The 22129-nt window shown below is 37.6% G+C and overlaps 1 protein-coding gene across 1 annotated transcript in view; it reads right to left on the bottom strand.

Annotated features, from left to right (window-relative positions):
* Positions 1 to 22129, bottom strand: part of GCH1 (GTP cyclohydrolase 1) — a 45010-nt gene that overhangs the window by 11789 nt on the left and 11092 nt on the right. The window contains exons 2-3 of the mRNA XM_006736453.3: positions 6480 to 6589; positions 2278 to 2333 (exon numbers count right to left, since the gene is read on the bottom strand). Of these exons, the coding sequence (XP_006736516.1) occupies positions 2278 to 2333; positions 6480 to 6589 (166 nt within the window). The remainder of the gene's footprint in view (positions 1 to 2277; positions 2334 to 6479; positions 6590 to 22129) is intronic.

Below are 22129 nucleotides of genomic sequence, written 5' to 3'. Positions count from 1 at the left end.
TAATCAACTCCTTTGTATTATTTCATAAAAGCTTAGTTATTAGAGATCTTTCCATTTCACTAGGAAAGGAAGTAACTAAAGATTATTCCTTTCTACCCCTAAATTACCATTTATTCCAAGGTCTCACTGGATTACTCAAGAATCCATTTCCATAGTATTACCCATGGGCTACACAGCATGGTCTTCTACAGAAGGCTACTTACATTTAGACCAAGGCTTAATATGGTTTACCAAGCTTCCTTATAATGTGAAAACTATCCACTACATACCTTTCACATATGGACAGTCTGTTAAAAGCATCAGCAGTGCCAGAATTTCCATATAGGAAAAGCACAGAGTTAGCAATCTTGCTGGAAGAGAGCATGCCATGGGGCTGTGCCTAAAGCTAGGTTTACAGGGCAACCACACTGACTTTACTTAGACTGTGTCTTATAAAACAGTAAGAATAACCAATTTCAGTAAAGACACTTCCATTCACAGTTGACATGACTTTATTTATCATTTAGGAGTAAGTTATTAGGGAGGGCGTTGCTAAGAGAAATTATACTAGGATTATTTTCTGCCATCACCACCAATGCCCTTTTTCAGCCACCCCTTGGCACTGCCACTGGGTACAGATCACTGAAAAGTGGTGAGATGTTTCTCAATTTGTGTTAAGAGCCTTTCTGCAGCGAAGCAATTACAGTTACGATATAAAAACATCTTTTCATGGTACCAAGTAGCCCTGTCTGATGGAGAGAGTGCTGAGCAGGAATGAGGTCAGAAACTAGGGAAGTTAAATTTCTCTCCTCTACCTACTCTCTCCTTAATCCACAGAGGAAATGAGTGAGAAAGTGGAAGTGAAAACAAAGTAAAAAGAAGAGCTGTGGAGAGCAGCTGTCAGACTGACAGGGTGGTTTTTACAGATTCCAGCACAGAACTGAAAAAGAGCTGGACCACCATTTCAGGACTGTGGTGAATCCCAGTGTCTATGTGGAGAAGAAGCAGGAACCCATCAGAGCCATTGTATAGTTAGTTGGTCACAAAGATTCATTTATTCCAATTTTGATACAGTCACTATAACCTCAAATTATCCACACCTAGCTTGGTTTATTTTAAAGGGTGAGGGGCACTTGACTATATGTTCATCACCTATTCCCTCATTGTGTTCTTTTTTTAAAAAAATTATTTTATTTTTTAAGATTTCATTTATTTAAGAGAGAGTGAGGGAGAGAGAACGTGCGCAACAGAGAGCACAAGCAGGGAGAGGGAGGAGCAGACTCCCCTGCTAAGCAGGGAGCCAGATGTGGGGCTCGATCCTAGGACCCTGGGATCAGGACCTGAGCTGAAGGCAGACGCTTAACCAACTCAGCCACCCAGGCGCCCTTCACTCATTTTGTTCTTAATTCTCTCTCAACACACACACACACACACACACACACACACCTCCTAGCATTTCCCCATACCCAGGAATCACTAACTCTATACAAAGAAATTACAAAAAAAAGAATATTTAGGGGCAATAAAGTATTGGTGACTGAGCCTATCAGAGATATATGAACACATCCTCAAGTTGATTTCCAGTTAAACACAGATGACCATACTTGTCCATTACTTCTCCTTCCTAAAGCTGAAATAAAAATAGTAGCAAAGGAATTTTTTAAAAGGCATGAACCCACAGGAAAGAATGGGAAAGAAGACTGTATTAGAAAAGAGAGAAATAGGAGAGTAACTATTGTTTCAGAATATTGCTGAGAAAGCCAAGAAAGGCACAGCACAGCCTCGTGTCTGCAGAGGTAAAGAAACCAGAAGTGAATGAATGGCCCTGCAGGACCCCCGAGAGATGCCCGGAGATACCCAGGTGCAGTGGGGTTGAGACCCCAAACAGTAGTTTGATTAAAAGTCTGAAAACAGTGCAGTGCGATGAGACCCCTGCGCAAGTTTCCTCTTCCCACCAGTTAACTAAACCACCCTTAAGTATGGGGGCTGGACTGAACGCACCCTCGGATCCTTTCTAGTCAAGGAAAGCTCTACAGAAAAGGGTATGAGCTAAGACTTTAAGGATGTGCTGGTGGAAGAGGGTTGGAAGGTATGGGAGGAAGGCAGTGAGGGGTGAAAAGAAAAGGGATTTGTGTTTCAGGTCCTCCAAATATGTTTGTCTCTGCAACCATAAATTTTAAGTAGCAACGTGACTTCCAAGTTAGATCCACACCAGTCAAGAAAGCCTTATGAGATTCTTGCCATATAAGGGCAGGTCCTATAAATCTGTTTTCCTATTCCCCACACAGTCATACTTACCTCGCAAGTTTGCTGAGGCCAAGGACTTGCTTGTTAGGAAGGTAACCAATGTGAACCTTCAAAGAAGAGACAGAAATCACGACTTAAGTGAAAATCCAATGCTTCTTTGAAACAAAATAAGGAAATAAGGAAACAATACAGTATATGCATTATGTAATTCAACACAATGAAAAACGTATCTTTAAGATACATAGATTAAGACTTAGAAAATGAAGCACTTACAAAAACATTTAGAAAATTACATATATGCAGTAAAAGGAAAATATACATGAATGACTATTAATGAAATGACAAATTTGAAATACAGTCAGGTATTTCCTGGTGAAGTTAAACTCTTGATATAATTCTTAAAGTCCTTCTTCTATTGAGGGGACACACGCTCTAGAAAGTGCAAATTATCTTGTAACAACATTAAAATATAGCCAGGAAAGCATCCTTAATTTTTTTTTAAGATTTTATTTATTTGTTTTGAGAGAGAAAGAAAGAGAGAGTATGAGTGGGGGGAGGGGCAGAGGAAGAGGGAGAGAGAGAATCTCCAGCAGACTCCGTGCCGAGGGGGGAGCCTGACACAGAGCTCGATTCCATAACCCTGAGATCATGACCTGAGCCAAAATCAAGAGTTGGTCTCTCAACTGACCGAGCCACCCAGGAGCCCCAGGAAAGCTTCCTTTAAATGGCTGAAACTGTAACTATAAATATTGCTATTCTACCTTAAAAATCCCACGCTGTTGCCCAGAAAAAGGGTCTCCATATTCTCTGTCATGCTTGGTGGCCTCATTTCCAAGCTGCTGGAGAACACTATCTTTCTGATGGGAGATAAAGGACACAGCTACAAATGTGACTTGTCAAGACCTGGACCTTAAGACCTAAGTTCTTATAGGACCTACCTAAGGCCAAGCCAATTCTGTAATCTTAAAAGTCACTAACATCTCCTATGTCCATGTTACCTCTCTTTGAGCCATGTATCAATTATGAGAAAACATTAGTTCTACAAAAAGGCTAATGAATGGTCATTTGTAGGCAATCAGTTAGCCTAATATAAAATCATAGATTCATTTGCATCATGGTTTGCCTGCATTTGTTGCATTGTTCAGCTAATATTTACTATACATGTAAATAATTGATCTAGTAGTAATTAATGATTTTTCATCTATTAGCACTTTGCTTTGAGAGTTTGAGAATACCAATTCATCACCTTCCTGGTCAGCATAAAGAGAAAGTAAAGTAGCACCTGAACACTGGGTATTTCAAAGAAAAATAGAGTTAAAACTTTCCCACAGAATTAGATCTTCTGTACCACTTGAAATTTTTATACTTATGTGCAAAGCCATACTTTATTGTTTGTATTATTTTTTTATCCTTCTGAAGATCCTAAGTCATTTAAATGTCGATTAGAGAAAATCCTCACGGAATAATATATTTTTTGAAAAGTTAGCAAGAACACAAACACAGAGATAATCATAGCAGAAAGTAACAGGATATAGTGGTGAGAGGCTGAGCACAGATCAAGCTCCTAGGTCTAACCCCAGCCAAATCACTAACTCCTTCTGTCCTCTTGGACCAATCATAGGCTTTCTGGGCCTAAATCCCTCACTTACAATAAAAAGTAATAAGATAAGCTCAAAGTTCCCCCCCCTTCTTGAAAAACCTGAGCTCTGATGTCACATGGCCAGCATCATTAATTGTGGGATTGCCAGTCAGTGCATGCCTCTTGGTAAGATGGAATACAGAGCCGTCAGCAACTCCATGAACTACTCTTAGTAAAAATGTTTAGCCTTCATATTAGGAAGTTTTAGATCTAGTCCAGTTTATAGGAAATCCAAAGGTTGAACGGAACAAATCCAGAAGGTGGGACACGCCGCAGGACAACTGGCCCAGTCTCTTCAGTAAGAGAATGTAGGGGTGGGAGGGAGGAACTACTTTTATAATAAGAGACTTAAGAAGCATTAACAACCCAAAGCAATGCAAATGTGTGACTCTTATTTGGATTCCGGTTTATTTATTTTTAAACATTTTATTTTTAAGTACTCTCTACATCCAACATGGGGCTCAAATTTACAACCCCGAGATCAAGAGTCACATGCTCTACCAACTGAGCCAGCCAAGTGCCCCTGCATTCTGATTTAAACAAACCAACATTAAGACAGTTGAGACAATTGCAGAAAGGTAAATATGGGTTAGTTATTAGATGCTATTTATGAATTACTATCAATTTTGTTTATAGTAGTGCTAGTGTGGATAAGAAAATATTTTAGAAATGTGTATTAATAATTAGTGATGAAGAGTCATGCTGTCTACAACATACTTTATATTCTTTAATATGTTGAAGAATTTACTGCTAACTTTTCAGAATAATAATCAAATCAGAGTTACAGTTCCTTAAAAATCCTTATCTTTTACAGACACATACTGGAAGAAATTATGGAAAAAAATAATATGATACCTAGGATTTGCTCCTATTGTCCAGTGGGAACTTATATATAACAAGATTGGTCCTTTACCAATAATACTGAAGTTGGTTTTAGGAAACATGGAACTTTATCATACTAGTCTTTCTATTCTTATATATTTGAATTTTTCTATAACAAAAGGTTTAAAAAAGAGAGATACCACTACATACACATCAGAATACTAAACTTAAAAAGACTGAAAGTGCCAAGTGTTGGCAAGGATGTGAAGTGACTGAGACTCACCTAAGAGTATATGAAGTGTAAAGTGGTACAACCACTTCGGAAAACTAAAGATCAGTATTTATTAAATTGAATATGCATATACTCCATGACCCTGCAAGTCCATTCCTAGGTATATTCCTAATAGAAATGCATGCATATATGCACCAAAAGAATGCTGGTAGCAGTACTGTTTGTAAGAGGAGAGAGGGAGAGAGAGGACAATGTAAATAGCTACCAAGAACAGAATAAACTGTGATATGTTTGTACAACGAAACAATATACAGCAACGAAAATAAGCTACAATGACAGGCAATAACATCAATGACTTTTACAATGTGGAACAACAACAAAAAAGCCAGACACAAAAGATTTCATGCTGTAGATTCTTTCCATTTATAAGCTGAAAAACAAGAAAAATGATCTATAGTGTTTGAAATTGATATACTGGTTACCTGTGGGGACAAGGGATGGGTTAGGGATTAAAAAGGGCACAAGACGAGCTTGCAGGATAGTAATAATGTTCTAGTTCTTCATCTGTGAGGTAGTAAGGAATACCTTTATAATTTGTGCATTTTCTATGTTTTACTTTATAAAAAAGTGAAAAAATACTTTAACAAAAAAAAAAGTGAAGCAAATGTTAACACATTAAATTTAGGTGATAGGTATATAGGTACTCGTAACATTATTTCCTGTAAGTCTTCTGTTTAAAAACGATTACTAAAAAGTCAAAATAAAATAAAATTATAATGGGGGGAAGGACAGACTACTCTTGGTCATAAATCCACATGTTTTCAAAGGGATGTTTAAGTAAAACAAGCTAGATAACATTATCTAGTTTGCATTAGGTTCATTTCTCCTAATACGGAAAAGGTTGGAAACAAATTAAATCCACTAATACTATGACCTCTGCCACAAGAAATTCTGCAATCATTGCTGCTCATGCCATATTATACAATAGTATAACTTGGATCAAACATTATTTAGTCAAAATAAAGAGCAAAGGTTTTCAGAGACTGCAGCAGCCACCTAAAAAAAAAAAAAATGAAACTTTAATCTTATTATTTTAACCTATTAACATGGTATTTACTATGAAATGTTTGCCCTGAGGACTTTCTGCTACTTTGTTTTTGTTTTGTTGGTTTCTTTCCTTTCCCTTTTTTTTTTAGATTTTATTTATTTATTTGACAGAAAGAGCACAAGCAGGCGGAGCGGCAGGCAGAGGGAGAGGGAGGTGTAGTGGGAGAGGGAGAGGGAGAAGCAGGCTCCCTGATGTGGGGCTTGATCCCAGGATCCCGGAATCATGACCTGAGCCAAAGGAAGATGCTTAATGGACTGAGCCACCCTGGCACCCCTTGTTTTGTTAGTTTCAAGCTATTAGATTAGTTACGTTGATAAAGAGTAAATGTTTATGTGTACCTCTACATATCTGGGATATTAGGAATTAGCAGGTGATGATCTTAAATATAATAATCCTAATTTTAAAATTGTAATGTGCTTTTTAAAATTCCTAGGGAACAGAGAAAAACTTACCTTTCCAACAAATGGAACTAGATGATGCTCACACATGGAAAACATATCTATGTCCTTCACAATCACCATCTCATCATGATCTTCATCAAATATAGCATCATTTAGGACATCTGAAATCAGAGGTTTGCTTTAGTAACATTTCCAATTTTATAGAAAGATACAGGGTAGAAAAACTAACAATCTCCATGGATAAATATAGACTGACAGTCAACAAAGACAAAACATTAATCCTAACTAAAATATTAAGGGAATGCAAATTAAAATTAGTTATTTTTCTCCCACCAAATTAGCAAAGTCTTTCTCTTTAAATGATGAAAAAATCCTTAGGATATAGTATTACATAACAAATGCAGGATTACAAACAAATGTGTTTGCTGCGTGACAGAAGGAGAAATTATGCAAAACAAAAGAGTGGCTATTTCTGGTGATGGAAATGAGCTGCTTTCACTTTCTTCCTTACATTTTCTTGTACCTAACAGTTTCTCTAGAATGGATGTGTAGAAAACCATATCTGACTTCTGAGGCCAGAAGTCCTTAGCCATCTGACTTTGAGGTCAGATCTAGACACCAGTAAACTTGATATTTTATCTATCCCCTAAGTAATCTACTCTTATAAAATTTTCTAGTTACTGTATGCAAGCATCAGAGTTAAACAGTTGCCTTCTTCCTTAAGGAAATAAATGCTACAATTTTTATGTATATGCCTGTCCAGATTGGATTTTGACCTCTGGATTCTGGTACATATGGCCAGACATATGACAGACATTTAGAAACAAAAAAGCTTTATTTTTATTTTTTTTATAGCTTTTGATTCATTTTTATTTTCAAAAAAGCTTTATTTTTAAAAAGTGCACTGATATCTGGACGTCTTGGCAGCCCACACACGTTCAAGACTCCAAGCTGTGTGATTTCAAGGATTTGGGGATACCCATCTACATAGTATGATGAGACAGAGGGGAGGAGGTATGTTGAGGTTTGCAGCCACTTACGGCTATCTCCCCTCAGAAAGGCAGGCTGTGGAGTGAGTCACAGGGAAGAAGTGCAAACGTCCACCCACACGGCCTGACCTTCAGTGGCCCCGCTGCTACTAGAATAGAGGCTCACAGATATTGAATCATCATTTAACCACAGTTATCATCCCCTGAGTCAGGCTGTTCAGAGATACATTTGATTGTGTAGTGGAAAAGTCATTAGTGTGGTCAACAAAAGTGAATATGCAGGGTTTAGATACACACAGACAAACACAACACTCCTGGTTGGAGAGGCTGATAAAATCCAGGGAAGAAAAGGCTCAGTGTCATTCTTGAAGTAAATACTTCTCCAAAAACAGTTTTCTATTCTGAATACTCTGCCCTAACCTTCAGTCATATTTCTGAAAGAAGTCTAAAAAATAGACCCTTAGTGCTACCCAAAATATCTTGGATTTCCCCAAGATTTTAAAGTCATACATAACATTAAAATCTTTAGTCACATAAGAAAAATTCTTGAAAGTAAAACAAACAAAATTATTTCTTAAAGAACAAAAGAGAATCATTGAAAAGTAGCATCCATTTGTTTTCTCTGGCAAAGAATGAGAGCATCCCCTTTTCTAAGCTCTGACAACAACCATATGGCCCATATTAAAATCTGGTCCTCAAGTTAGGCTAAGTTAGCATCTGGGTCCATCACTAACTAGCTATTGAACCTTCAGCAAAGTACTCTGTGCCTCAATCTTCTAAGCTGTAAAATGGGCATGAAAAAAGTGCCTACACTTTTCAGGGGCATCCTGAGGATTAAATGAGATAACCCACATGTGTTTAAAAGTGTGCAGCTGGAGTGAGTTGTAGCTATTGTTATTACTATTATTATAAGTAAGGTTGAGAGAGTCACTAAACTATGTGTCCCATGCACACGAATACACATCAGAGTTTAAAAAGCAATAATTTCCTTCTAAGAGACCACAGAAAAGGAAAAATAATAACTGCAGTGAGGAAATCTGGAAAAACACTACTTTATCCAAGTGATCCAGGTTAACTTTACCAGTAATAAGACATATTGATACCACGTAGCTCCTGGTATAATTCGATGAGAAGGGCACATCACCTCTGTAGTGTCCTTCCCCACGTGTATAACTGAGGTCTAATCACCAGACAAATTGAGGGACATTCTGCAAAATATCGCAACAAGTACTTTTTTAAAAAGACATGGGAAGACTGAAGAATTGTCACAGATTAGAGGAAACTAAAGAAACATGAAAACTAAATGCAATGGAAAAACTAAAATCCACATGAAGTCAGTAGTTTAGTCAATAGTATTGTACCAATATTAATTTTTTAAGGGATGAGAACTGTACCATAGGCCATATGAGATGTTAATATGCGAGGAAACTGGGGCAAGGGTATATAGATACTCTGTACTATCTTTGTAAGTATTCTGTACGTCGAATATTATTTCAAAATAAAAAAGTAAAAAAAAAAAAAAAGGCAACAGGACAATGCCCATCAACTGGAATGTATAAACAATAGAGTACCACTCAGCAATAAGGTGGAATACATGTACTACTAATACATGTACTAATATGGCTGAATCTCCAAAGAATTATACAAAGTGAAAGAAGTCATATACATACATACAAAAAACTATGTATGAAATTCTAGGAAATAGAAGTATAGAGAGAGCAGACAGATGGCTTACCAGGGACCGAGGGATGGGAGACAGGATGGACTGCAAAAGGGTGGAATGAAACTTTTTTGGGTTATGGAAAGACTCTATACCTTCATTATCTTGGTGGCTGTGCAACCGCATGTATTTGTCAAAATTCACATTGTACACATAAATTTGGTGAATTTTATTGAATTTAAGTTATCCCTAATGGAGCAAACTTTTTAAAATAATCTTAAAAGGCTGTAGAATAACCTGCAACCTTTTGTGTAAAGAAAGTGGAAAGGGGGAGATATGAACATATATACATTTACATGCTTATCTTCAAAAAGAAACACTTGAAGAATAAATCAAGAAGCTAATAAAAATGATTAACCCATAAAGGACTAAGAAAGCAGGAGAGAAGAGATATGGATAGAAGTGAGACATCTTTAAACATAATTTGTTACACAGTTGACTTTGAAATCATGTAAATGTTTTACATACTGGAAATTAAATCAAAAAGAAAAAAACTAGTGACCCTGATAAGTCTTAATGCTTTGTGGTAATGGAGCAATATTATGTTGCCTATATCCCATTTCATAAAAGTGAACCCAGGCTATAAACTTGACCAGCCAAATCATTTTTCTTCAATAATGAAGTTTCCCCGCTATATTTATTTATGTTTTGCTCCAACATATCTGAAAGCTACCATCTGTGGCTAATAAGAACAAAACACTATCACAGATTGTTTTAATTTCCTGCCTGTTATCAGCAGCGAGAAGGTAACCCTGGAAACAAGGATTTATGGCTTTCTATTTCCTACTGTTGGTCATAACCAACAAAGGAAACTGAAAGGGCCTCCAAAAGTTAAAGGTTTGTCTATTACAATGTCACACAAAGAAAAATGTAAAAGTATACCTTTCTCGCATCATTAATGATTAAGCAATGACAACAAATAACACTGCTGGACAGCCACCCCTTAAGTATTTAGTCCCTTCCTTAAAGTACAGTAAGTCAGGTCCATAACAGGAACCCAAGTTCCTATTTAAGCACCCTCTGAAGCAGTGTGCTTCTCAGACTCCCCCAGTGGGCTTGTTAAAACACAAATCACTGGACCCCAGTCTCAAAGTTTCTGATTTAGTAGGTCTGGGTGGGACTGAGAATTGGCATTTCTAACAAGTTCCCAGAAGATGCTAATGCCCCTGGTCTGGGAACCATACTTTGAGAACACCTGTATTAAAGTTGTATTCAATGTTTTGTGCTGCTACCAAAATCTTCACATCTTCAAAATGCTCCTATTCAAACATAGTAATATAAGAAACATGGGCCTGCTTCTGCAAAGGTAAAAGGGGGCAAAATCTCTCTCCTGTGAGAGATTCCCCACAAAAGAAAAATTCTACCTAATGGAATTTCTTTTGAATGAATGGCAATAGGAATTAGCATCATCTAGGATGTTTGGTGATCAGCACCAAAAATTAGAGATCTCTGAAGAAGCCAGAATTTCACACCCCATGGACCTTCCTGGAGAACAGTGTTAATAGACAATGAAAGAAGGCTTGGAACACTGAATGTGCATCCATCCTAAGGGATAGGAAAGAGAATGGGGTATGCCTACTGATTTTAGAACTAAGACAGCAAAACACAGAGAGTGAGAGCTAAAAAGTCATGAAAAGCCTCTTTGCTCTTGGCTGGAATTAAATCAACTCAATGGACTAACAAAGACAAGCCTACCCTGACTTAGTGGAGAGAGGTCTGAATCACTGGCCCAAACCCTCCAATATCAGAGCTGCCCTCTACCAGCATAGAGCACTTACTTCATCACACCTCCTGGTACCACTGTCATGTGTATAATTTCTCCCAACCTTGGAGGCAGGCATTGTAGGTTAAGATTTTAAAGTTTCCACACAGTGCCCTATATGCCATGCACAGAGACAGAATTAAACATAGATCTTCCATTTTATCTAATTAATATGTCAGTCTTTACCCTGTGAGTTTACTTTCTTAAGATAGATTTCAAAGAAAGGACTCCAAAGAAACTCATGTGGCCAAGGGAACAGAAGAATTATCATTGCAGCATTACTGGTAATAACAAAATTAGGAATTTAAATGTGCATCAGAAGAATGATTACACAATTTGGGTAGAGTCATACAATAAAATATGGCCCAGCAGTGAAAGTGAGTGAATCAAAGCTGAATTTATTATTTCCTGAAACAATGTCCAACAAAAAAAGCAAGTATTAGAAGTAATAGAAGATACATACAGTATGATGCTTTAAATGAGCTAGAAGAAAAATTACATGTTCTTTATGGGCATACATATGAAATAAAAGTATAAAAATAGACATGAGGGTAGAGGTCAAATTCAGGATAGTGGTTAACTCTGTGGAGGAAGGGTAAGAGGATCAGAAAGAGGTATCTATGAAACTTCATCTATATTTTCAAAAGCAATTATAGCAAAATATTAAGAGTTGTTAAAACTAGATGAATGTTGGTTAAACTAATTCTTTGTGCTTTTCCTTGTATATTTGAGACATTTCATTAATTTAAAAAAATGTTATTGAGTTTTTCATGCACATGCTGGTGTTGTGGTTTTTTTCCTGAAAAAAAGCAAGAAACTGAGGTTACCTTTGCATAGAAGGTCTGGTGCTAGAGGCCAATTACACAGGAAAGACAGAGCCCGCTTCATACAATGCTGCAAACTCCTTCAAAAACCTCCCTAGATCACACTCTGCAATTAAAACAAAGGCTTCTTCTGCCCTCACTGTGGCATTAAAATATTTTGCATTCTACCCCCATTTGAAAAATTTGTCCTACAAATAAGGGCAATGTTAAAACAAATTAAAAGGAAGAAAATCACTATCTCTGCTTTCATTTCCATCATGATGGTACACCTCTTACTAGCACTTCCAACACTCACAGCTTCTTGCACTTAACAAGACAGAGCTAACATTTGTAAAACTTGGCCGAAATAAGCATGAACTCAAACATTCCACAGACTGACATAACGGTGGAAACTAAGATGATTTTAGACCACCATTCACACCATCTGCTGGAGTAGACAGAGGATACGCTCCATGAACTTATTTCATAAACTGCAAGTTTGTCAGCAGGAAAGATCCAATGCGTTGCAGAGAAAAGTAAAAGTTTGGTTATTTTGGAAATTTTCATTCCTGTCATCCCTGGCAGAGATAAATTCCCATGTTGCTTGTAAGCACTTAAAATATAACCAAGGGGGCCTGGCTGGCTCAGTCAGTAGAGCATATAACTTCTGATCTCAGGGTTGTAAGGTTGAGCCCCACACTGGGTGTAGAGATTACTTAAAAATAAAATCTTTAAAAAAAATAAAATATAGGGAAGACAACATGGATGGATCTTGATGGCATTATGCTAAGTGAAATAAGTCTTAGTTCACTTGTGAACTCTTACAGAGGGTAGAATGGTGGTTACAAGAGGCTGGGAGGGTGGGAGAGATGGGGAGACGTTGGTCAAAGAATACATACTTCTAGGTAAAGATGAATAAATTCTGGGGATTTAATGCACAGCCGTCTTTTTTTAATGCATACCTTTTTTAATATAGTTAATAATACTGTATTACATACTTGAAAGTTGCTAAGAAAGTAAATCTTAAATGTTTTCATCACAAAAAAGAAACAGTAATTGGGTGATGGGGAGGTGTTAGCTAACCTACAGTGGTAATCACATTGCAATATGTAAGTATATCAAATCAACTCACTGTATACCTTAAACTTACATAATGTTGCATGTCAATTATATTTCAATAAAACTGTAAAAAAAATGTAGCCAAGGCTACTGAAATAAATGTACTGGCTGCCCTCAAAATATTACTGATATGCATGTTTTATTCAGCAAATAAAATACTGGAGAGCTATTCCCATCCTCTTAGCTGGGCTGGTCATGAACACAATGTCTGCTGTTGAGGGACATGTTTTCACATACGAAGTTATCTTTATTAACCAAAAGTTTTTCCTCATTACAACAGTAACGTTTGTTGTGGTTTATTTATAAGATACTGAAATGAGAAAATGGAAGTGCATAAAATTTCTCTACCCAGACACCATTACTTAACTGGCTCTTAGAAAATCACATAGTGGTTCAAAAAGTAGAATGGCAAATTAGAAGAAATGAATTTTAAAAGTCCAAAGACCCATGTTCTCATTTGAACTTTGTATAGATTGTGACCTGAGCTACAGGGTCCTCACAGGTAAGAGGATGGTTTTAGAGAAGGAATTTAACAGGACTCCTAGGTTCCTGGCTTGCACAACTCTAGGGGTGTTGGAAATCAATGCCAAATTACAACACAATTATCCTCCCACCCCCACTGATCGGTCACCTTTTGAGAAGTGCAAAGGCAGTGGCTAGCAGCTTACTGTACTGAGGTAGGGAAAAACACCTGTTTTAAAATACTCAGGTTTTTTTTCATAGATAAAACCGAAGGCTGCCAATCCTATACATTATTAACTCTCAAAGTTATCCAAGCCTCCAAGCCTAAGGACTCCCAATCTAGTCTCAGTTTACTACTCTGAAAATTTGTGGTAGACAAAAATTAGAGCCTTAAAAGGCTATCTAAGGAAAGAAATAAGAGTGTATTCAAGGAGTCATTAAAAAAAAAAAAAAGATGCACACTTGCCAAATTTACTTTTTTAATTGGATAATTTTTTAACTCTTTCACAATCCAGCTGTTAAACTGTAAATGGAATTTACAAAACAGATGGTGGTAACAAGGTCTGGTTCACAGCAGTTCTAAAGAAAGAACACACCAATCTGATAAACTATTCATTTGCTTCAGAAGCCTTTAATAGGCTCATCTCTTATCATCCTACATTCACTTATGCCATGAACTATCAAACAGACGGATGTTATGGAACCATCTGTAATCCTACCCGACAAATTATTACCAGCAGGGTGTGCAAGCCACCATCATTAGTGACAAATGATTAAGGGAGAAGGGATGTTTTAGAACAGTAGCTCCCACAAATGGCCAATCATAGGGAGCTTTGGAAAATAAGCTTCTCAGGTCACCCTGAGAAAGTCTGATTCACTAGCTTGGGGGTGAACCCAGGATTATATCTTTTAAAAACCCAACAATTCCGACCACCAGACAAGCATAGGCTTTTGAGGGGTGAGAGAAGATGAGGGTTAAAAATGGACCCAGTACTGGCTCTAATTTGCTATTTAGCAAGCATGAACAGTGGGCAATGTAATTCTCCACCGTAAGCCCTCACTACAGTCACCAAGTCAGAGGGTGACAATTCCTGTGGAACACTGTGAGATCTGCACACCAGCTGGGAAAGGAGGCTTGGAACAGAGACAGAGATTGACAGGTGGGGTAGGTAACTGGAGGGAGAGGTAAGGCAAAGAAGCTGGAGCCAACTTTCCAGAGCAGGGGCAGACAAGACCCAAGAGGTCCAGGGAAAAGTAAAGGAAGGAAGACTGCACATAAGAAAGTGGTACCCATATCTCTTAGAAAAATATCAGCGACTTAAGAAACCAGTTGAATCCTACAGCCAACTCACTAGAAATCAGTTTCAAGAGTAACATGATCAAGTTTTCATAGGAAGTTCTGACTAGTTTCTGAGCTAGACACAAATATATCAAACCATGACCTCAAGAAACTTAGGACCTGGGGAAATAAAAAATAAGTGAAGGGGATTAAAAGTACACTTATTGTGATGAGCACTGAGTAATGTATAGAATTGTTGAATCACTATATTGTACTCCTGAAACTAATGGAACACTGTCTGTTAATTATATTAGATTTTTTTTAATTCAGCCCCCCAAAATGGAGAGAATGCCTAGAAGCTAAACTACAGAAGCAATAGTTTACATAAAGGAAAAATTATGGGCTGGGAAAAAATATGTGACTATATTGAGCATAAAGATTTGATCCAGGCCTTAAGGATAGATGGAAGGAAAGGAAAGTAAGGTTTTCCAGAGGGGTTAAGGAAGAGAGATACTATAGGAAATAAAATACAGAAACACAGGGAACAACAGAAAGTGGACTGCCTGAGTGATTTATGCATTGGACAGAAATCAAATACCCTCCTATTTTAGAGCATTTTTCAAATTAAATTTTACATTTTGCTCATGACTTCTTTCAAGCCCTGCTTTACTCTGCATTCGTCAAAAACAGTTATCTCCATTTTACAAATGAGCAAACTGATGCTCTATTTGGAAACATTAAGTGCCTGCTAAAGAAGATCATACCCGTTAGTATGAGAGCTGGATTTTGACCCCTATCTTCTGATTTCCACAGGAGAGGCTGATCACCAGCCACTGGAAATCTGAACCTGGCCTACAAGAACAATGAACTCAAGGGAGAAAGCCCAGAGGCAAGAAACCAGAATCAGGAGTTGCTATAGTTCACAGTCAGCCATGAGGTGACAAGCCTAAAGCCAATGACAGCAAAGGAAACAAAGAGAACAAATCTGATGTTTTAAAATAAAAGTAGTATTAGTGATAAACATAGGGGTTGAAGGAAAGAAGCTATCCGCCAGCCCAAGAGAACAGACTGAAAGAGCGGCCTGATACCCAGAGGCTGCCAGAGCCCAGAGCTGGTGCACACTGTTTGCAAAAGACTGTTTTACCAAGTATTTATTTGGTTTATATGAGGGAAAATTCAGTAATTTAATGCCACTTTGACCTTTACTTTTTGAAATGAAACTGGACCGGTTTCAGGGGAAAGGAGAATCCCATTAAATCTTCAAACTAATAAAAAGGCTTAAAAAAAAAAAAAAGGAACATCTCTATAGAAGTTTATCCTAGGAAACCAGTAAAGAATCACTTTTCAAACCAACCACAGTCTTTAAATCTTCAAGATCCAAATATTTTATGTCTCCTGGTGTGATACGATATGAAGAAAACAGCATTCTTGCTAAAAATGTTTTCCCTGAATTTAATCAAGTCTTTAGACCTAACCTCCCAGTTCCAGGAATATGAGAGGTAGAGAAACAAGTTAAATGAAAACAAGAAGAAAACAATCACAAATCCCAAAGGTGGAATATCTTATAGGACAATTTACAATCTCTGATAAATCAGTGTCACAGGGTGGGGGGTGGGGGTAGCAAGAAATCTTCTAGATTAAAACCTAACAATTAAATGCAAATGTATGGATCTTGAGGGGGTCCTAGTTTAAACAAATCGTGAGTCAAAGACATTTGGGACAACTGGGGGTATAGAATTAGGTGTTAATTCTACTATTATGAATGTAGATTAGGTATTAAATGATACAAAGAAATTAATAGTTAGTTTTACTAAAGATAGTATAAGTGGTTAAGAAGAAATACACTTTCTAGGGTGACATTTCACCTCTAAATAAATGTCTGATTTGTTCTCAGTAAAATAGGCCATGCCAATATGGCAAAACATTAATTCTGAATCTAGGTAGTAAGTATGTTAGCTGTCCATATACAATTTTGTCCATTTTTATGTTTGAAAATTTTATATAAAAAAATTAAAAGTAAAATAAAATGTCACAGGGCACCTGGGTGGCTTAGTTGGTTAAGCATCGACACTTGGTTTCAGCTCAGGTCATGATCTCAGGCTAGTGAGATCAAGCCCGGTTTTGGGCTCCAAACTCAACAAGGAGTCTGTGTGAGATTCTCTCCCTCTCCCTCCTCCTCTGCCCCTCCCCCTGCTCATGCAAGTGTGCTCTCTTTCTCTAAAATAAATAAATAAAATCCTTTAAAAATTTTTTTTTAAATAAAATAAAATGTCACAGTCCTAACAGAGAACATTGGTTTTCTTGTTATTACTGTGCTACCAAGCAATCCAACAATTCCACTTCCAATTGATAGGAAACCTTATTAATGGACTAAACCTCAAGCGCTAGTATGACTAGCAACTGCTTATTCTTCTAGAAGTGTCTACAGTACTCCTGAGGAAAAAGTCCTTAAATAAAGGCTTTGTCTAATCAAAGGGGCTATAGGTTAGAAGACCACAGGCCCTAAAGAGCATATAGATGAAGAACCTTTTCAAAAATCTGCATCACAAGAAAAAAAGAGAGGGACGTGTTACCATAGAAACTATCAGTGTGGTTGAATGTTTCAAAGGAAAACAGCACCTCTAGTAATGAAAGAAGCCTGAGGTCCTTGGTAGAACCTTACCTGTCAGCTGCAGGAATTCAACAGAGCGAGCAATGAAACAATTCTGACAAACACACCCATAGTACAGAGATGCAGGTGGGACAATTCCTCTCCTAGTCCAACTGCCACTCCTTCTAGACCAGATCGAGAAAGCCTTGAAAGGAACTTGTCTAGGGTCATAAATTAGTTAGTGGGGATGCTGTAACTAGTCCAGACTAGTTGTTCTTCCCATTATTCCAGGATGAGTTTGCTGACATACTAAAATCGTTTAAGAAACACCAAATGGACCTAAGGATTATATCAGTAAACAAAGTTTCTAACACACTAACTATAAAGCTGAAACACTTACCTCTCTTATAAAGTACTTCACTTGTAAAGAGCCCTACCCTCAAAAAGCTCAGTTTATAGTGGTGGTGGAGGAATAGGAAGAAATGGATATTAAAATGAAAGAAAAAAACGTGTGGGATAAGCATGACCTCCACCGAGGCAGAGCAAAGGCTCTAAAGGCTGGAGGCTGTAAGCTAATCTGCTGCTGAAAGCCAAACTGTTTCTGATGGCAATCAGGGGCACCTCCGTGATTGCCTGTGCGTTAACAGAAGCACTTATATTTTGAAGGGGTGGTCAGTTAGCTCTTTGGCAAAGTCCCCACTCTCAGTTGAACTCTAACACCTAACACCTTCATCGCTGCTCATGAACAGCTTACCATACAATAGATATAATTGTGTTTTCAGCTATTTTAGGGAGAGTTTCCTTGTTTGGGACATTTGTCAATGGCCCTGTTGAAATGGGTTCTGATTCCTACTTAGAAAAATAAATACTCATCTATGTACATAAAACATATCATACCTCACAGCAAAAGCCATATGTTCTTGGCAAAGCTCTTCACTTGAAACAGCATTTGGACCAACTGGACCCCAAAAAAAATTCAACGCAGAACTCAGCAACAGCCAGTGTCCTCATCTAAATCTGGTTTCTTATTCACAGAACTCTAGAGAAGCAATAGCTATTGATAAATGGGTAGTGGGTGGGGATCCTCATGGTTAGCAACCAAAATAATAAAAAAAAAAAGATAGTGAAAAAAAATTAGAGGAAGAGAACAGATAACAAGGGCCAAATATTTTGGAAAAACGAGCCTCAGGCAGAATGTCTGCCTTGATCTCCAGCTCCAGTATGGGAATGAGGCAGCGTGATTTTTCAAGATAGACTATGCACTAAACTAAGATACTACACTGCCCCTCATGAGGGCAACAGTGATGGAACAGAAAGGGGAAAAAAATGCAGTCAAGAGAATGGAACACAACAAAACCTCACCACCATGGTGATGAAAAACAAGAAAAAAATCAGGCAAGTATTTTCAGAAGGATAAAAACTATTCAATTTTAGTAAAAATCACAGTGGCACTAACAGACTGGAGCAGCACAAGCTAGGTAGCAAGAAATGGAAGTCACTGTACTTCTGGTTAGAGATGACAAAGAGTCAGCAAGAGAAGATAAGACAGTCTAGAGATACTCGAGAAGTACAAGAGTCAGGACTTGGAGCACAAGTAAGCAAAATCAGAGATTAATCAGAAGGAAGAACCACAGATAAAACAGACAACCAGATTATAAAGACTAGACCAATGAGACCAAATAGACCAACTAGCAACATGCATTCAGGTAAAGTTCACAGAAGGGCTGACTGCCCAGAATGGACTTTTAAAACTCAGAGAGAGGAGCCAACTCTAATGCCTTCTATGCTGACCTTTAAAAAACTGACAATAAATTGCTTTAGAAGTTTCATTTAATTTTAACTCTATGGTACCAACAACTATGAATATTAGCATATTCTTTTTAATCCAGAACACTTAGACTGTAGTCTTCTCTAAACCAGCATGGACAATTTCTGTTTAAACAACAACAGGGGTGCCTGGGAGGCTCAATCAGTTAAGCGTCTGCCTTCAGCTCAGGTCATGGTCCTGGAGTTCTGGAATCGAGCCCTGCATTGGTCTCCCTGCTCAGCAGGGAGTATGCTTCTCCCTCTCCCTCTGTTCCTCCCCTCCTTGTGTTCTCTCTCTCTCTTGCTTACTCTCTCTCTGAAATAAATAAAAATCTTTAAAAATAAATAAATAAACAACAACAACAAAACATTTGGGGTGCCTGGCTGGCTCAGTTAGTGAAGAATACATCTCTTGATCTCAGGGTTGAGAGTTTGAGCCCTGAGTTGGGTGTAGAGAGTACGTAAAAAATAAAAATCTAAATTTAAAAAAAAAAATCCTCAAAATGAATTTCCTTCTAGGTTCAGCTCAAAAGTTACCTCCTCCATAGTTATCTGTGTTTTCAAGTCTCTCCACCAGAAACATCTGCCTCCCTTCCGACCACACAAAACTCCATATGCTCCTCTTCTCAGGAACTTCATGTCTGGTCCCTGCTAGCATGGACCATAGGTTCCTTCAGGGCCAACACCAGATGAGCTATTTTTGCTTCCCCTTTAACAGTTAGTGTAGGGTCATCCATAGAGCTGATACTGGATACATAAAAACACATCCATTTAATATATCTTCAATTCTAAGGATTTCCTAAAGTAAGAAAATAAAAATATGACACAACTTTTTAAGATTTATTTATTTATTTGAAAGAGAGAGAGAGAAAGAAGGAGAGTGAGTGGTGGGGAGAAAGAGAGCGAGTCTTTTTTTTTTTTTTTTTAAGATTTTATTTATTTTTTAGAGAGCGAGCGAGAGAGAAACAGCATGAGAGGGGAGAGGGTCAGAGGGAGAAGCAGGCTCCCCGCTGAGCCAGGAGCCCGATGCGGGACTTGATCCCAGGACCCCGGGATCATGACCTGAGCCGAAGGCAGACGCTTAACCATCTGAGCCACCCAGGCGCCCGAGAGAGCGAGTCTTAAGCAGACACTGAAGCCTGACACGGGGCTCGATCTCACGACCCTGAGATCCAAACCTGACCCGAAACCAAGAGTCCGACACTTAATCAACTGTGCCACGCAGGTGCTCTGACATGTATAAATTTAAGAATATAGAACATTCTACAGAATGAGTTACTGGTTTAAACAAGGACCAAATGGGTCTTTTCTAACTTTAAAATGGATGAACCTTAAAGACAGTATGCTAAGTGAAATAAGCCAAACACAAAGGACAAATGTGCTGATTTCACTCAAATAAGGTAACTAGAATAGCCAAATGCACCCAAAAAGTAATGGTTACCAAGGGCTGGGAGGAAAGGGCAATAGGTGGTTAATTGGTTAATAAGTAGAGTTTCAGTTTGGGAGGATGAGAAAGTTCTGGAGATGGATAGTGGTGATGGTTGCACAACAATGTGAATAAACTCAATGCCACTGAACTATACACTTAAAAATGGCTAAAATGGTAAATTTTATGTTATGTATATTTTACAATAAGAATCAAGCAACTAAAAAAAACAATATACAACAAGCAAGTGTATCCATTTTGAGAGAGTTGCAATTATACAGCAGGGAACACAATTTAGATATGTTAGTACAGATGGAACATAATTATGTTGTATTATATTTGCCTAATTGTTCAAAAAGGAGTTAAAGTAAGTTTGTATCTCTGAAATTTATATACTATTGTAGCTATAAAATTACTCTAAAATATTAAGCATTTATAACTGCATTTAATAAAAAGTACAGCCATAAAAACTAATATTTAAAACAGGAAAGTTTCCAAACAATAAAACCATTAAAAGACATTTATAAAATATAAAATGACAACACAATTAAATGTGCTTTAAACAAAATATATAAAATTTTGGTCTTCAGATATCTCTCTCAAAGGATTAAATGGGAAAAAGTTTCTTATGAATCCACCTTAGAATTGAATGCAATTTAGCTAAAATTTTTGCAATTATTCATGAACTCCCCAGTTCAAAAACATCATGAAATATCTTTCAGTCAGGATAGTAAGAAATGCCTCAAAACTAAATCTACTTGGCTTTCTCTTTGCTAAGATTCAAGAAGAAGAGCAGATTTCCTACATATTATGATCCTCACATATTAAATGGATCTCCATATGAAACTGTAACATAGGCACTTAAAAACTGAGGGGGCATGATGTCGATTAGAACATGAATGTTGTAGTCACAAACACCTGGGTTCTGCTCTGTGACCTCTGGCAAGTGACTTAACCTGAGCCTCCTCAGTTTCCACCTCTTTAGAATGGGTATGACCTCCAACTTGACAGGAGTATCATCATGTAAGATCACACGTACACAACCTGACCCATCCCAGAGTTTTGAGTCCCATGCTTTTCTCTGACACCTAAGGCTTTTGTTCACCAATATCCAGCACCCAGCACGTTGATGCCTTGATATACACCAAGGTGAAACTCACTTGATCCTGCCAGTCAGGAAAAGAAACCTCAAAAATTTTCTTGCTTTCTATAATTTGCCAATTTACTCCCTAAAATCCTAGAATCTGGCTTCTGATTACATTAAGCTATTAAAACTAATATCCCGTTCAAATCAAATCTCAGCACTCACGGCTAACATGTACAAAATGTCTACAGAACGTCCCATAGCGCAGGCATTTCTCTTAGCACTTTTTGTGTACCAACTCATTCCATCCTCATATTAGCCCTATAAGATGGATAAGTACTATTAATAGCCCCATATTACAGATGAAGCTACTGAGGCACTGTTGATAAGTAACAGGATGTGAAGCCAGGCAATCTGGCTCAAGTCTACTATGCCTCATGACCTCTTCCTTTTGTTCCTTGTCTCTCATTCTCTCTTTTTTTAGAAAGCATCTTTATTATTTTTTTAATTTAAATTTTAGTTAACGTACAGTGTAATATTGGTTTCTGGAGTAGAATGCAATGATTCATCACTTACATACAACACCCAGTGTTCATCACAAGTACCCTCTTTAATACTGAACACCCATCTAGCCCATTCCCCCACCTCTCTCCAACAACCC

This window comes from Leptonychotes weddellii, chromosome 9, assembly GCF_054177405.1.
Source record: "Leptonychotes weddellii isolate Sample4059 chromosome 9, ASM5417740v2, whole genome shotgun sequence".
Classification (NCBI taxonomy): domain Eukaryota; kingdom Metazoa; phylum Chordata; class Mammalia; order Carnivora; family Phocidae; genus Leptonychotes; species Leptonychotes weddellii.
This window is presented reverse-complemented; position numbering and strand designations above follow the sequence as displayed.